General features: G+C 36.1%; 2 protein-coding genes across 11 annotated transcripts; one reads left to right on the top strand and one right to left on the bottom strand.

The window, feature by feature from the left end:
* Positions 1 to 1,236: 1,236 nt before the first annotated feature.
* On the bottom strand, positions 1,237 to 9,226 carry LOC110097344 (peroxisomal membrane protein 11C). 10 transcript variants are annotated; one of them, XM_020823651.2, is made up of 9 exons: positions 8,962 to 9,224; positions 3,560 to 3,769; positions 3,402 to 3,476; positions 3,235 to 3,309; positions 2,944 to 3,024; positions 2,709 to 2,783; positions 2,444 to 2,617; positions 2,301 to 2,340; positions 1,237 to 1,555 (listed from the first exon to the last, which is right to left on the bottom strand). In XM_020823651.2, the coding sequence occupies exons 2-8, from the start codon at positions 3,749 to 3,751 to the stop codon at positions 2,305 to 2,307; spliced, it is 708 nt and encodes a 235-aa protein (XP_020679310.1). In that variant the 5' UTR covers positions 3,752 to 3,769; positions 8,962 to 9,224; the 3' UTR covers positions 1,237 to 1,555; positions 2,301 to 2,304. The 10 variants fall into 10 exon arrangements, with proteins under 10 accessions (XP_020679310.1, XP_020679308.1, XP_020679313.1 ...); XM_020823649.2 differs by having other exon boundaries at positions 1,237 to 1,551; XM_020823654.2 differs by having other exon boundaries at positions 1,237 to 1,546.
* A 5,236-nt stretch (positions 9,227 to 14,462) lies between these two features.
* On the top strand, positions 14,463 to 15,414 carry LOC110097343 (phosphoglucomutase, chloroplastic-like). Its single transcript, XM_020823648.2, has 5 exons — positions 14,463 to 14,683; positions 14,749 to 14,814; positions 14,927 to 14,971; positions 15,061 to 15,153; positions 15,258 to 15,414. Exons 1-5 carry the CDS (start codon positions 14,513 to 14,515, stop codon positions 15,312 to 15,314), a joined length of 432 nt encoding a protein of 143 aa, XP_020679307.1. The 5' UTR covers positions 14,463 to 14,512; the 3' UTR covers positions 15,315 to 15,414.
* The last annotated feature ends 1,737 nt before the right edge of the window (positions 15,415 to 17,151 follow it).

Here is a 17,151-nt window from a genome sequence, read left to right as displayed (position 1 = left end):
CTCGTTGGATTATTGACCTCGGGTGATGCTCAACTCGATTACATGTCGAGCAGCTCGTATAAAGGTGGAAGGTGGTGCAAACGCGCATCTCCACGTGCTAACCGCAGAAGGTGAACCTCTCCTTCATTTGCAAACCACACCTTCACGTGCAAACCGCAAAAGGCAGACTAACAAATTTTGCTAGCGAGCTCATTTTCAGTTACATGAACCGAACTGGAGCTCGGGATTTTGCTCGCGAGTTAGAGTTCAAACTAGGCCTGACTCGAGTTCAACTCAACTCGTTTGCCTGTTGTCATCAGATGGTCATTATTTAACTACCATTATTCAACTACTATTGCCCAACTGACATCATCCAACTATTCTAATTCTAGCATACAAACATATACATAATTAACGAATTTATTTTGTGCAATTAAATCACTGAAATTTATCTTATACGCATAGTATAACTCAATAATAACACATCGTTATCCAACGAAGTCAAAGTATTTATAATGCTGCCAATTTTCTTGTTGAGGAAAGCCACTCGAAATTTTATATATGTCTCTCTTTTGGCTATATTAATTACATATTTCTCATTATTTTTTAAAAAAATTGCTTTTTATAATACTTATTATAGCTTTCAAAAAATTTATTTTTCTCACAACAGTTTTTCATTCATCTTTACAAAACAAAACAGTGCAGTTATCTCAAATAGGCCTTAATCTAATAAAGATTAATGATAAATCAATGCATTAACAGTAATATAATGATTAATGATGAACTAATATGTAAAAAGAAATGAAAAATAAATTTCATCAACTAATAATGGAACAATTAACTATTGTTCCATTCTTATTTTGGAAATCAAAATTTATGTTTCATGATGTTGCATTGTTTGAACATAGTTAACTTCAAAATACACTAATTGTCATATCAAAGTGTAATTCGTCTTCAACCGAACTCCATTTCTAAGACCAAAAAATATATATATATTCCATTTTCTCATCTTCATTTTCGTCAAAAAATAGGTTTTGTGAATAGTGCGACATCAGTATGAATCTCTGTTTCTCAAAAGACCAACATATACACATCTCAAAACTTTTGGATGTCTCTGCCATCCATGGCTTCGTCCTTGCACCAAATCAAAACTTGGTTCTTTATCTAAACCATGTGTATTTATTGGATAAGCGTCCTCTCAAAAAGGATATCACTATCTTGATCCTCTTACAAACAAAATTTACACTTCTCGCCATGTAATATTTAATGAGCAAGTTTACCCTTTTCAACAAATGCAACAGCTCGCTAGTTCATCCCAAGAAACTAGCTACTTTAAGAAACAGTAAAAAAACGGTCCCAAACGAAGCCTACGTGTTTGCTGTGGCACAATTGAAAATGGTTTTTGCTTATACAACTTATTTAAAGGAAGAACAAATGAAAGCCTAATTTGTTCTGTAGCAAGTCCAGTGAGAAAACATAAAAAAGCAATTATTCTACAATTATACAGATCATCAACATGTTTGCATGAAATAGCATCTTTCCCATTAGAACCTGTACTAAAAAGTATCTGCCCTGCCTCCAGAACATAAAGGCAAAACATAAAGCAGTCAAAATCACATTCGCAGAAGAGTATTAAAAAAAAACAGTAATTCTTAATATGAAGAATTTATATCATTAAGAAATTTTGCATTTCCTTATCAAATATAGAATGCTTTGATTGATTCGCATTTAGATATAACAATCCTTCTCTAAATGTGGAAAGGTTGTTTCTGATTATACATATTCAACCGCATAATGCAAATTCAGCACCACCAAAGCTACTGCCTTCACTGAATCACTACTTCAAGCAGAACCACCTATCAGATTACGGGTATCAAGTTATTATGGACAGATTTAGGCTTCGTTTGGGAAAAAATTATTCTGTGCGGAAGCCGAATCCCGTCCGGATAACTAATCCTGCGGCTCGGTACCGCGGTACCGGGGCTTGTTACTGCTTGGTACTACGGCTCGGTATCGCTTATGTAGCTCATTTTGGTTGGTATCCGGATGTAGAGCTTCGTTCGGCATCCGCACAGAATAATATCTCTCGTTTGGGACAGCTTTTTTACTCCTTTCTAAAGCAACTTCATAGTAAAAAAAAAAAATTTGAACTAAAAATTTTTGTACTAAAAAGCTGCTTTATAAAGCATTAAGAAAGCCTCCCCCAGCAATTTTCTAAAAAGCTTCAATCCGCCCAAACAAAGCTTTATTCTATTTTCAACGGTCTAATTAAAATGAGATAGAAATTGTAAAAATAAACATTAATGGTGGCTTTATCTGACCTTCTCATGTAGCCTTCGACTTTGCAAGAGCAGGAAGTAGCTGAACCAAAGGCGTACAAGAATGTAAAAATAAAAGAAAACGAAGTACTACATTTACAAGAAAAAAAAAAACGAACTAAAGAAAGAAAGATTAAGCTGCCTACCTGATAACAAGAAATGAGGGAGGTAATGAAACCAAAGCTTCCAGTAACACGAGGAGTAACCTTCTTGGGAGCCAGTTGAAGCAGCCCAACAGCAACCACTATATCCATAGATGATTTGATCAAAGACAGAAGCCTCTCATTTGACTGCTTGACCTTTACCAGGTATTGTGGATTCTGAAATTCACCATGGCCAAAAGCATTTAATAGTTTTATTATATAAACAAGCAGACATGTATTAGATATCACTAAAATTGACATTTCATACTCCATGTTTATCTTCTCCTTTCAGCTCCTTCTCTAACCTTTTCATGGAGTTATATAATCTCACAAGCTCTGCTAGCTGTAGTAAAGGAATTTAAACGTTTAATGTAAGAAAACAATAGATTATATGCACTAGAAACAAGCAAATCAATCTTGGATCACAAATGATGTTTAAATCTTTCATGTTTAAAAAGAAAAATAAACTTTAAATTTAAAAAAAAAAAAAACGAGGCTCGAACCTCGACTAGAGTACTGCAAGCTGAAGAACCCATCCAGCAGAACAGGGATATCCTACCAATCAGTTCTGCGCGTTCTTTGTTCTGGAAAATTAAAGGAAGAAAATCAATTATTCATCCAATTTTAAGGTTTCGTTTGGGACGATTTGCTTTTTTATTATTGAACCAGCTTTCTAGTACAAAAATTTTTTTTTACTAGAAAGCTGGTTCAAGAATCAGAAAGAAAGTGGTCCCAAACAAATCCTAAATCACCAAATACTCATTTGGGGTAAAGCTTTAGAAGGAAATTTGAACCTTGTATATCCCAGTTCTTCCAGCCCAGACAATTTGATCCAGGAATAAGAAAGTTGATAGTAGAGCATTTTTAGACTGCAAGATGCCCGGTGAATTTTAAACAGACAGATTCAATAGCCCATAGATATAAATAATGTTTGAAAAAAAAAAGAGAAAAAACCAGGTACCTTTCCAACTAATATGAGAGGAAGAGGGGTCCCTTGAGCAGGAGGACTTATCAGAGCATGCAAATCATTCACAAACTGCACGTCCGCCAGATAAAAATCATTGTGCTCAAGCAGAAGAATAAAAACAGTTGATAATTTCTGAGAAACAAAAACCTCACCTTGAAAAGTCGAAAAACTTTCCTTGCTAAGCTAGTTGATTTGTCAACATTCTGTGCAGTGCCTGCCTGTCCATTGCTCAAAAATTTTGACCCATACTGAATAGCCCTGCAAATCTTATCCCTAGCCTCGGCTTTGTTGAGGTACAATACCAACAAAGCAAGCTCCGCTCTTGTTGCATCTAATGAACTCATTTCCTATCGCAAGAACACCTATTTAAATGTAAAGAAAAAAATAAAAAAAACAGAGTTAATTAGTAAATCAGGAAATAGAAAGTAGGATTCTCCTTATAAGACCTTACAATCTTTTGTAATTTTTTTAGCTCTTGTTGCATCTAATTTTTCAGTTCGTATATGTAATTCAGGGCACAATGGAGAAAAATGATTCATGTAGCCGACCCCACGTAGTGGGACAAAAGCTTGATGTTGTTGTCGTTGTTGTAGTATATGTGAATTAAAAGCAAGCCTTTTCAAGTAATTAGCTGATCCTTCACCTAAAGTATACGTTCGTAATTGCAAGTTTAAATGCTTCTATGAAATCAAACATTACTTTCTCCAATCACATATTATACTCATTGTTAAAAATAAAATGGTAAAATATTGACCAGTATTAGAAGAAGAAGCTATAGAGTAATCAAAGAAATTAATTTAGCAGAAGTACAACAAGGATTATCAATAAGTTCATATGAATTTCTTATTAGTTAAAGGAATGCTTATGAAGGACTTTTAAAATGAGGTGCCTATATGTATGTTTTTTGAAAATGATATTATTATAATAAGAAAACGATTGAAATAAATGAAAAGTTAGAACAATTAACAAAATATTTAGAAAAAAGCTTAAGATTAGTAAAATAAAAATAAAATATATTATGTGCAATTTAAGTGGGTATGATTTTAGTAATTATTAGTCATTATAACTAGAAAATAAAATGATAGCTTTAAAAACCTTGGATCAATTACACCGAAGAATTTACATATATATGTGAATTCTCTAAAGTTACGGATGGTGGCAAAATTGTATTGGTAGCCAAGTTGAGCATGACAGATATGAAGATGTGGATGGATATGTTGCAAAACTATAAAGAAAAGGTTAATAAATTATCATAGAGGCAACATGAGTAGCATATTTTGAAGATAAAATAATTGAAAATATACTTAACTAGTTTGGACGTGTGCAATTAAAATAAGAACAACATTCATAAATTGTTAAATTAACATTGAAGGGTTATGAAGGAAAACAGTAGACCAAAAGTAGCATAAAAAGCTTTAAAAAAATCATTGAATTGATTTAAAACCGACTGCACCACTCAAAATAGACCCCAAAATAATTATGATAAGGCTAAAAATGTGATGATGATCTCATTCTCAACATGAATCCCCTTAGAACTCAACTTTTTAGAATTTATTAGAATTTGTAAGCTAATTTTGCTAGAATAATCATAGTCGCTTCTTCGGATATACACCATAGCAATCCACCCATTTCTTTCTAAAATTGACTTTAAAATTCTCATTAATACTAACAAAAAACATAAACACAAACTATCATCATAATACTAAAAAATTATTTAATTAATATCAATCTTCATATTATTATTCCTGTTCATCTCAATGCTATTATCTTCAACCCTTTATACTATACAATTCCTACTCCAAATATTTTCTTAACCTCTCCAAAGTGTAATATTCAGCAACCTCCATAATATCTTCGGATATCTCTACATTCCATTAAGTTTCTTGCATAAATATGATATATTAGTGATAAGTATATTAAATTAATAAATCATTGAATGTGTGCAAAAATTTAAAAAAAAAAGTTAATATACGAAAGATAGTACGGATAGAAGGTGTGCAAAAATAAATCATTGAATGAATAATACTATATGCAGCAGTTGATATGGCATCTTATATCAAAGTGTATCTTCTTTTATACATGCTAGCTCAGTTCAACGTCAGTTGAATTGTCTAATCTGCAACAGGAAATATAGGGCATTTCAAACAGAAAAAGTTAGTTTAAATGTGATAAATAAATATTTAACTTAGGATTTTATTATGCGATGTGTATGGTACATATGTGTATCATACCATACGATGTGTATCGTAATGTATCATATCATACTATACAATGCATGGTGTAGTATAAGATGTGCCTTTTTAATTAAATTAATAGAACCAATTTGCATTAATTATGATTTTTTAACTTTAGAATAATCATATTGTATGATTTATATTATATTATGTGCTCAGTTCGATGCAACTGTAGACCCCGCCCCCCTTTGCTCAGTGGAATTTCAAGACAAGCGAGCCTTATCGAGCCTACTAATAAACAATTACCAAGAGCATACATGTGAGCATATCTAAAGAATATTTTTTACCTACCAAACGAGCCCGTTCACGAATATATCTAGTGAGTGTTTTCGAGCTACTAAACGAGCTTCTTCACAAGCAAATGAGCTCATAAAATGATTCTTCATATAAACTAGCTAGTTGAAGAGCACTTAAAAAATATATATAGCAAACATGAACAAATACCTCTTGTTCATAAACAAATTCATTCTATTTTATAAAATAAGAATCATTTATTATAATAAAACTAAAAATTATCTGAAAATATACAAAATAAAGATTTAATCAAACTTCTTAATGAGTTTTATATCGAGCTTGTTCACGAGCTTTAATTGATATTGCTCATGAATATAAACGAGTCAAACGCATAGGTTTTCAAGTTTGTTTATTTAACAATTGAATATTTTTGAAAAACTGGTCAAAATTGTTTGATTAATGAAACAAATGATCATGAAAGAGTTGTAACGAGCCAAGCCACAAGCAGCTTGTTAAACGCCCGGTTTATTTGCATCCCTACTATAACACATCATCATTATTAATAATCTCTGTTTGCAAATTACTGCACTATATCAATCTAATTCAGCTAAATACTTTTTGAAAACTTCATTTATGGCCTCCTACTCCATCCAAGACCTTTCACATTGGTTTTATCTCCTTGCCTTACCAATATTTATGTACTCATTTAAACTGAAAAATCAACTCTATCTATGGTCTATAAAACTATCTGGTCCCTGATAGATCTTAACAACGAACTTCTAAAAGTGTAGGATTAAAAAAATGTCCCCACCTATGATCCACAAACATATCCTTGTATTCACTTAACCATTTGTCCTTACATGTTTTTACTACACGAACAGCTAGTTTCTTCATTCTTTGCTAATCAACTTGATAAAAAAATCATTTAACATGCAACATGACCAACCTTTGAAATACAAACTGCTTCATTCTTCATCTTTAACATAAAGCATCTGATAAAACTAATTATCAAGTTGCCATTACTAGCAAAGAAAAAAAAATGAAATTGTTGTTGTTATTATCAGCCAACAAATCAAGTTTCCACAGCTTCCTATGGTATATAATGTTGCTGACTCTTTGACAGCTCTGTCTACAGCTCCTGTACAAGATAACTAAACCAACCAATTCTTGTCTATAGTCATCACGGGATATACATATACTGAAATCCCTACTGATGCTCTACTGATCAACTCTGCACACTAATAGCAATTCCAGTTCCTCAAAAAAAAAAATCAAGAAATGGCGAGCTATATGATTATATTACCATTGACCCAATTCCAGTTCCTCAAAATCCAGGAAATGTCAATTCTCTCAAAAATGACAAGATGGATCAAACTATCGAACCAGAAGGATAAGATCTTATTTTTGGGGAATGTTTTTCTGGTAGAGATTTTACCCTTGAGATTTTTCTTCCCACTCAGGTGCCCTTTTCCCCATTTTGTTCAACTTACTAAGCTTGTGAATTCAGATTCTTATTGTTTATATATAGAGATGTGCAAACAAGTCCTGTATTAATTATATGCCAGCTAGAAGGAAATCAAATAAGAACGATCTTTTTGAGACATTCGCTTCTAAAAGGATATTTCCACTAAAAAAAGAAATGATGTTGTGATAAGATATATGTCAAAATGTTAGAATTTATTAGGTTTTCGGCTTAGGATTATTATAACTACGATAACTCTGACTGAAATATAGATTATAGTTATGAATGATGCTACAATATTTGTTGTTAGCCACCACCAAGCTCCATGTTCTAGTCCATTTCACTTTCATTTGATGTAATTGATGTAGTTTCTTATACCTGACAACTATTTTTTTATAACTTTTACTTTTTGTATTCCTACCATGTAAGAAGAAGCAGCATCAGCATTTGGTGTTCATCTCCTATAATCAATGGATCTTTTCTATTGTCGAGAAAAAAACAACTCATCACCATTTTTAAAATTTTCATATTTAGGCCTCTCTTTTTTAATCATGCAATAAGCGACCTAACCAAACAACCCTAAATTTTAGAATGCGAGGTCAAATCAAGGCTACTCAATAACATGACCAGTGGGAACACGTTGTGGGTGTTAACTAATCCAGCTGAAAAAAATCTTGGAAGTTATCGCCAAGTTATTGGGCTCAAACCTTGCTTCTTATAACAAATCGCACCTTGCGAACTTAAGTTTCATTTGGGGGTGTCTTACTGCTTTAGCTTTCTAGTTCAAAAATTAAAAAGTTTATACTTAAAAGTTGTTTTATGAAGTAGTAACAAAGCCGTCCCAAAGGAAGCCTTAAGATGGGAAAAAAAACAAGACCGATGGTAACAGACTCAATAATATAATATCTCAACAAAAAGAAAGACAATATCAAGTCTAATTATTGCCCGCTTCTTACCGAACCATTTCAGGAAAAAAATTGTAAGAGCACCTTGTTTAGTTGGAAGTGCACTTCTGCGCCAGCATACTTTTATGCTTTCTGAATTACCCTCTTAATATTACACATCGTGGCAATAAAATGGCAGTAATTAATTTCACAGTAATAGAGGGTATGCACCAATACCCACTAAGTAGACTACATGGAAAGACAGCCATTGTCTACACACTGTGCCACAGCAACCAAAACACTACGCAGCCCCTTCAATCTCCCCAACTCAACGTTCTTAAAGCTTCCTGCTTCATTCAATGCCCAAGTTAAGCATCAACAGTGCTCATTAATTACAGGTGCACTCACAACATTAGTCCCACCACCAAAAGAAATCCGCTCAATTTAACAAAATCAGCTTCATCAACGCAATCACAAACAAGTCGATCCGCTGTGCAGAACACAGTTATTCGAATCAAACGACAATTACCCATCCATTCGAATCAAACGACAATTACCCATCCATACAAAAAATAAGATCCCTCGATCAAGAAAACAAAAGAATATCACCGTTGGCATGACATCAAATCGACTATAAAAAAGCTGCGGAGCGCAAAGTGATTTGAAAAAAGAATAAAAAACTAAACGGTAAGATTGCAGGTCGTAAAGGGAGAACAGATCCGTGACAGAAAGCATAATACCAGAGAAAAAAGGAAATGTACGCTTTGCTAGGGCTCGCTGAGAAGCACGCGAGACGATGAAAAGAGAGAAGACGAATTGGGGAGGGCTAATTGGAGAATGATTCGGCGCTGCGGCACCTTAATTTAATCTGATCTGATTGGGAATTGGGATCGAGTGGATGATGTTCGTAGACTGGGGATGTGGATTTTGTGATTTGTGATTTCTGCTATTGTTTTTCGTGGGGGCGGAGGCTTAGGCGTTGGAGAGAGAAACAAGCCGGTAAACGTCACAGAGTGCAGCGATCTGTTGGATCACGTAACTCGTATAATGCCTCCCTAAGATTCGTGCCAATTCCCTGCATATAAAATTCCTCAACCATTGGATTTACATTTTCCTTTTAAGAATACTCTCTACTTGGTTATTCAAGTGTCACCACTAACACATCACGTCTAATGGAACTTAGAAGCAGCAGTTTGATTTGCTGAAATGGATGCATGCACATGTATTTGCTGAAATGGATGCATGCACATGCAGGAGATATGAAAATTTTCTTTTTTATTTGAAGAAAAAAATAATATAAAGTAAAATCTTTTTGTTTATATTTTCATTTCATAATTTAATTTTGATTTATCATAAACTCAATAGTTTTTTTTATAATACTTTTTTTTTTTCATTGCAAGCTAACTTCATTGTTCCCACTAGTCAATACCCTAAGCTACCATCCCCCCTACCATTGGTCGTCGATTACCATCAGTTTTAAGCTTTACACTATATTCATTTTGCTTCAAGTCAAATAAAAAAAAATTATACTTTAACACTTATCTAAACAACTCCAAACATTTCAAATACATTTAATTCATTTTTATAAGGAAACCAAAAGCGTCTCATTTGATTCCAATATGATGGAGCTTCACCTATTTGATTAACATCGTTCACCAATTTCTGATATGGACATCAGCAAGAGATTATGGAATGTTTATCGCCGAAAGCATCGTAGATCGACGGCTACGATTAGAAGTTTTTTATTTTTTATATATGTTTAGTATTAGTTGTTTTATTTGAGTTTAACCGTTTATACCCTTATTTATTATGTGTTGTGAGTTGTAGCCCTGAGGGCATTCCCGTCTTTTTTCTTTGTAGTTGTTTGGAGACCTGTATATAAGGTCTTAGCCTTTGTATTAGGATTATTGATGAATGAAATAAATTTTTTTGATTTCTCGCTTGAGTTTGTGGGTTCTTGAGTGGGTAAGTCCTTAGGTGTGGACAAAAGCAATACCCACCAATCGTCGAAAGTGTCCGGGGCTCGTGGTCCAAATCGACTTCATTGCTCCAAACTGCCGACCTCGTCCCCTTGCCCTAGCCAACGGCTTCCTCCCTCCTCCCCCACTTCCCACACCGGCTGTAAAATCCTTAAAAAGCTGATTTTCACTATGGATGCCTGGGGCGTCACACCGGCAAACCCAACCTCCCTACCCGACGGCTACCCAAAGCTCCCCCTCACCTCCTAGCCACCAAGTAATCCTTCCCCACCACCGGCCACTCCCACTTCCAAGCATGCCGCCGGCCCAATCCAACTGACTTGATGATGATTTCCATCATCATAATAACCTCCTTGATTTAGCTGATATAATTTTGAAAGAAGTTTTAAATTTTGAATTTCAAAAACTTTCCTAAATTGTCAATTCTAAATTAGGAAAGTTCATAAAGTTAAGCCGATTTAAATCTAATTGGATTTGGATTTCTTTACATCCTTCCAAAAGTGGAGTAACGAATTTGAAGCTTAATTTTTTCCTCTCAATTCCAACATCCCCCCCCCCCCTTCCCCCCCCCCCCCGCCCTCTTGGTTAGCCTTGGGACAATCTAAATTAGGAAAGTCCCTAAAGTTAAGCCCGATTTAAATCTAATTGGATTTGGATTTCTTTACATCCTTCCAAAAGTGGAGTAACGAATTTGAAGCTTAATTTTTCCCTATCAATTCCAACATCACCACCACTATGCAATTCCCCTTCTATCTCCACTTTAACCCACCCAAGCTTTGGATTTGAAATTCAAATTCAAATTCATATTTATTTCCCTCCCATCCATTAATTCTAAATATGAAATTGATTTCAGATTTATTCTCCTTCTCCTCCTACATAAACCCTAACCCTATATTGGCCAAGAAGCTCCCTCTTCCTCTTTGGCCGACCCCTCCCTCTCTCATCTCTTGGGTTTTCTCTTCTCGTGATTGGTATCTCTAAGAGGAAAAGAGCATACAACCTTCCAACCGGACGTTGACGAATCACTGGTCGTCCTCACACAACTCCTCCGATGAACTTTTGTTGAAGTAACCATAGGTGCTTCACAACTTTGGTGGCATCGTTCGGTTTGTTGAGACTATCTTTTCGCTAGCCCCTACTAAAGAACGCGAGTGAGGAAAACTCAAAGGTGACTTTTCTAATTGTTAATTGTGGGATTTCTTATTTATAGTATTTAAGCTTATCTTTATGAATGAAATTGTTTTTCAAGAGAATGCTACTCTACCTTGTAACTAATTGCCCTTATATTATTGATATTCTTAAGTTAAAGCATCCAATCTTATGAAACATTAATTTATATTACAACGCTTAATCAGTTTTCTTTATAATCTCTAATGCAATTTCTAGTGATTTCAAATCAATTTATCTCTCTCTCTCTCTCTCTCTCTCTCTCTCTCTCTCTCTCTCTTTTTTTTTTCATTGCAAGCTAACTTCATTGTTCCCACTAGCCAATACCCTAAGCTACCATCCCCCCTACCATTGGTCGTCGATTACCATCAGTTTTAAGCTTTACACTATATTCATTTTGCTTCAAGTCAAAAAAAAAATTATACTTATACACTTATCTAAATAACTCCAAACATTTCAAATACATTTAATTCATTTTACACTGTATTACATTTTACTCTGCACCTTTTTATAAGGAAACCAAAAGTATCTCATTTGATTCCAATATGATGGAGCTTCACCTATTTGATCAACATGCTTCACCAAATTCTCTCTCTTATCTCTCTCTCTCTCTCTCTCTCTCTCTCTCTCTCTCTCTCTCTCTCTCTTTTTCTCAAAACCATGAATAAGAAAGTTATATCCAATTGATATTAGTTCATTCAGAGTTAGATGAAATAGAGTGGGCTTCTCTGATTTTTTTACAAGTTCTAATCCATTTCACACACTCTCTCCACCCTCACTTTTTGGGGTTGCCATTGCTGAACATTGATACGTTACCAAAAATTGACTTCATCCCGCATGAATCTTGGGTATATTCAAGTTGAAAATTTCCAAAATTTAATTCGGGATTGTCTGAACTCCAATTTCAGCAAATTTATACTCAAACTGAACGTCTCAAAGAAACGAACCCAACGACACTAAAGTCAATCCAATCTGAGCCCAAATAGGTCCAAATTGTGGGCCTGAAGCACATTTGGAATATTCAAAGCCTAAATTAGAAGACCAAATAATATTCAAACATGACATGCTTATAGCCAAATCGAGTGGCTCGGCGAGATGAATCCAATTAACGAGTCCAATATCGTTGAATTTTGAAACACTTAAGGCACTTAAACAATAAAAAATGCTATATAATATGGGGAATCAACACAAGCGCTCCGATGGAGCACTCCAAACGTACCCCGGATCTTCTCTATATTTATGGGGTGTGCCACTCATGAAAATATATAAATAGATGCACACTCTCTACGTGATGTGGGACCTTTTGGCTAAAGATTAGAGAGAGTTTTGAAGCTTCAAGAGCTCCATCACCACCGCCAACGAACTTTCATCGCCCGTGTGACTATTGGCCACCACCGGACTTCCGCTTGGTTGTCGATCGCCAATGGACTTCCACTCAACCATCATCGGACCACCGCCCGACCGTTAATTGCTGTCGGACTACAAACAGGCTATCGTCCACTGTCAGACTTTTACCCGACCACCTCCATACTTCCCCATGGCTATCAGCCGTTATCTGACTACCGACATCTGCCACCTACTGACGACAATCCCTTCGACCTCCATCGCTCGTAGACCTCGCTCCCTCCGACCACTGTCTCACACCGACCACGCTCCCTTCGACTACCGTCTCCCGTCGATTACAGTCCCTCTGACCTTCGTGCTTGTCAACTACGTTCCCTCCGACCACCGTCGACTACATACTAGGAGCCCTCCGACCACCTTCGCCCACCGATTACGGTCTGTTCGACCAACGTCACCCGAATAATATAGTCCCTCAGACCTCCGTCGCCTTCCAACTACAGTCGCCCCCGACCACCGTCGCTCACCAATGAGGTTTCCTTCGACCACCATTGCCCTCCGACTAGGGTCCCTCTGATCACCATCGTGTGTCAATAACGATCCCTCAAATCTCCATCACCCAGCGACGATGGTCCCTCTGACCTTGATCGCTCGCCGACCACACTCCCTCCGACCACCGTCGCTCGCCAACTACGGGTCCATTAACCATATTTGCTCGCCGTCTACAATCTCTTTGATCTCAATTTCCAAAATATAGCCCTACCAACCAAATGAACAGACCAACATTCTCAAAATGACTCCCTTATCACTAGATTCTTCTAACCCCGCTATGTAATGTGCACTATATGATACATTGAGGCAATGCCTTCCCCCGAAAGGGCAACATTTGTAATCGACTACAAACACTAGAGACTTCATTTTAACTAAGTCAGACCCCATGGTTTTTCTCTTTTTCAGGATTTTCCATATAAAAATGTTGATGTCTTTTATGATTCTTAGAATCTCTCTCACATTATTTGTATGTGTGTTGGATATTTGTTCAAAGTCAAGACATTAAGTTCTCTATCTCTCTAACAAACATAATGAAACTACTCTCGCCATACTTATAGTGAACATAGTGGTTAATACAGGACTATGAGTACATGACTTTATGAATTAGAAAATATTTAAGAAAGAACGATGAAAGAATTTTTTTATCAAATTAATTAAGGCAATTATTTATCATGCAAATAATTTTAAAATAAAAAAAATTATGCATAAGAAATGAGCTTGTGATGCTATGACAGACCATGAGGATCAACTAAGGTTTAATTTGGGACGATATTTTTACTGTTTTCTTAAGCAATCATTTAGTAAAAAAATTTCTTAAACTAAAAAATATTATACTATAATTAAAAAAAATTGCTGCTTAAAAAAATAGTAAAAAAATCGTTCAAAATGAAGCATAAGAAGCTATTGTATGCTAAGAATATTGAAAGATATATTTATATTGAAGATATTTCAGAAATTGAATTTTATTTGGAAAGGAGTTCTACGGGTGTCCAAGTGTATTAATTTAGAAAAAAATTATATTTGAATATTCCGACTAATTCTATTATATTGAACTTAAGAAAATTGAAATGTAATAGATATTTAATGTATAAAAAATAAATTTAATATTTTAGGATTAAATAATTAAATATTTATAAATAATTAATACAATATTTTTTAAATATATGATAAAATTGATTTGCGATAAAATTTTGATGAGATAATCTGATCCAATTTTTTTCCGCACTGATTTAGATTTAGTGCGGAGGGTCGCATGCTCGCTTCTTTCTCTGTTCACCCGGCGCTGATGGCGGCGAGTACTGTCTCATTGGCGGCCGGGACTGTATTGGGCCGCCACAATCTGCTATCTTTGAAGACTGCTCAGAAGGCTTCTCGCTTCTACGTGATGGCTTCTTCTACAAATTCTACTGTTGCCGATCTTAAGGTTTTCGTCTCATCGGTCCTCTCATTCCTCTCTTTCATCGATTTAGTGACTTCTAGGTTTTGCAGATAAAGTCCATTCCTACGAAGCCAGTTGAAGGGCAGAAAACTGGGACGAGCGGTCTCAGGAAAAAGGTTTGAGGAGCTTCTCAATTTCTTGCTCTGTTGTTGGAGAGATTTTTTCACTGTCAAAATGACGAAGCAATCTAGTGTTTGTCTATTTCAATGTGGCTGCCTGCGATTCTAGGTCAAGGTTTTTCAACAGGAGAATTACTTGGCTAACTGGATACAGGTTTTATTTTTTTATTCTTTCTGCAGTTGGGGGTAACCGAGAGCGATAAAAAGGTGATGTTTATACGTGTCTTTCTTTTCCGATCACAGGCACTCTTCAACTCTTTGAACCCTGAGGACTTCAAGGATGGACTGCTGGTCCTTGGAGGCGATGGGCGGTATTTCAACCAGGAGGCTGCACAGGTATCATAATATTTCCTTGAGTTGCGCCTTTCTTTTGTTTCCTTTGAAACTTGTGATTATTTCAACCAGTGTGTTTATGCTTTTGTGATGCTTATGGAATACAGATCATCATAAAGATTGCCGCAGGCAATGGTGTTGGTAAGATTCTTGTGGGCAGGTAGGGACTTTGCTTCCATGGTGTATGTAATCCAAATTTATGCTTAATTTGGCATGTTTTACTTGTTCAATAGACTTAGTTATCTTATTATAACGTAGTAGGGTATTACTTGTGATTACTTGAATCCGGCAACAGCTTCTTTGTGCTACGTGCTATGGGTAAATAAATCAACCCCTACAGGGCTTCAATATCAGAATGGCAGAAGCCCTACTTTATCGTAAATTTTTAGACTATGTTGTTTGATTCATTTTGCCTAATGGTTTGTTTCTTGTGGGGGGAAAAATATTAGAATTGCTATTGCTGTATTCCAATGTAGGAAGATGCCATTGCCTTTGAAAGGTAATCTGATTTCTTTTTGATTTATATGGGGAAAGGTAGTAGAAGGTCCAAGACTTATCCTTTGATTTTTTCTGTGATGGATTGTATTTAGAACATGGAAGTAGAGAAACATCTGCTTATTACTATAATTAAGAAAAAATATTAACATTCTTATTCAGATTGACAGAATTCTCTCGTAGTGACATGATTGAATCTTTGTAACTATGAGTTGGTTACTTGGTTCTCTCCATGGGTTCATCTTGCACAATTTTTTATTTTCTGCTCCACATTATGGAGTTAGCTTCTGACGCAGGTGGTGATAGAGTCATTTCAAACCAAGGGATTTCATCAATACCAATTTTTTTTAAGAGATTTTTTTGATAGATTATAGATGGTCATCTGATAGGAAATACTTGAGATTAAGTATTTCCTATACGCCTCTGATGCAACTCTCCAAGCAAGTTGTTGTCCCGCACAGGAAAACAGTGAAAAATGGATGAACTGAGAGAAACGTAGGAATAGCAATTATTGTTTTCCATATAAGCCAAGAATCAAGTAGGAATCAATTTTCCTTCGATTCGAGAAGGAAGGAAAACTTCCAAATCTCTAGCCGTAGTTAAGAGCAGAACATAGAAGAACATAGATCTCAAGAAAAATTTCCATATGCAAGATAATCCCTTTTCCTCTCCTCTAATTAACCATAAAGGAGTTTTACAAAATGTCTAACGCCCTCGATTCAAAATTTCCTCCCAAAATCTCTTGGCCCGTCGAATGAGCCTTTCGAGTGCCGCTCGGTTCCCGCCCGCCGTGGTTTTTCCGCCTCGAGTTGTGTGGAGGTCGTTTGGACGGTCCAGCCGGCTCAGTGCCGGCTAACATTCTCCCCTCTCAAAATCCTTGTCCTCACGTGAAAGTCAGGGAACTGTTGCTGACCCACTATAGGGTCCCAAGTGTGTAGTCTGGAAGGCCGTCCACATAATCTCATCCTTTTCCCTTTCATTGTGGCGCATATCTTCCACCGTAAGCTCAAATGTCACTTCCATGTCCGCCCTCAGATGTGCTGGGCAGTCTGGTCACTGCATGTCCCACATCTCTCATTGTGAGACTGAGAAACGAAGGTGTATTCTGGCTGTTGGAGGACCTCAATTCCTATCGGCACCACTCCATTCTCTCTACTCAAAAGGCCAAATACTTCTGCAAGCTTCTCATGTCTTCTGTTGGGCCATAGTCCTCTGCCGGTATGGTCGGCAGCTTTCAAGTGACTTACTCCAATGCAACTGTTAATATTCTCTTTTGCGCGTCCGCGCTGCTTTTCATAAGTTGCTGGGCTCTTAGTAAATGCTCTTGAGCTCCCCACATGATCTCTTTCTCTTTCAATATGCTTGTCCCTGGCAGATACTCGGAAGGGGGTACTTAACTATAGCTGTAGTGGTAACCAAATGTGGGGGGTCTCTCCATATAATACCTTAAAGGTGCATCTTGGTAGCCGAGGTGAAAGAGAGGTATTCATACCAGTATTCTGGCCC

This window comes from Dendrobium catenatum, unplaced genomic scaffold (genome assembly GCF_001605985.2).
Source record: "Dendrobium catenatum unplaced genomic scaffold, ASM160598v2 fragScaff_scaffold_403, whole genome shotgun sequence".
NCBI lineage: Eukaryota > Viridiplantae > Streptophyta > Magnoliopsida > Asparagales > Orchidaceae > Dendrobium > Dendrobium catenatum.
Note: the sequence above shows the minus strand (reverse complement) of the source record. Positions and strands in the feature narration are given on the sequence as shown.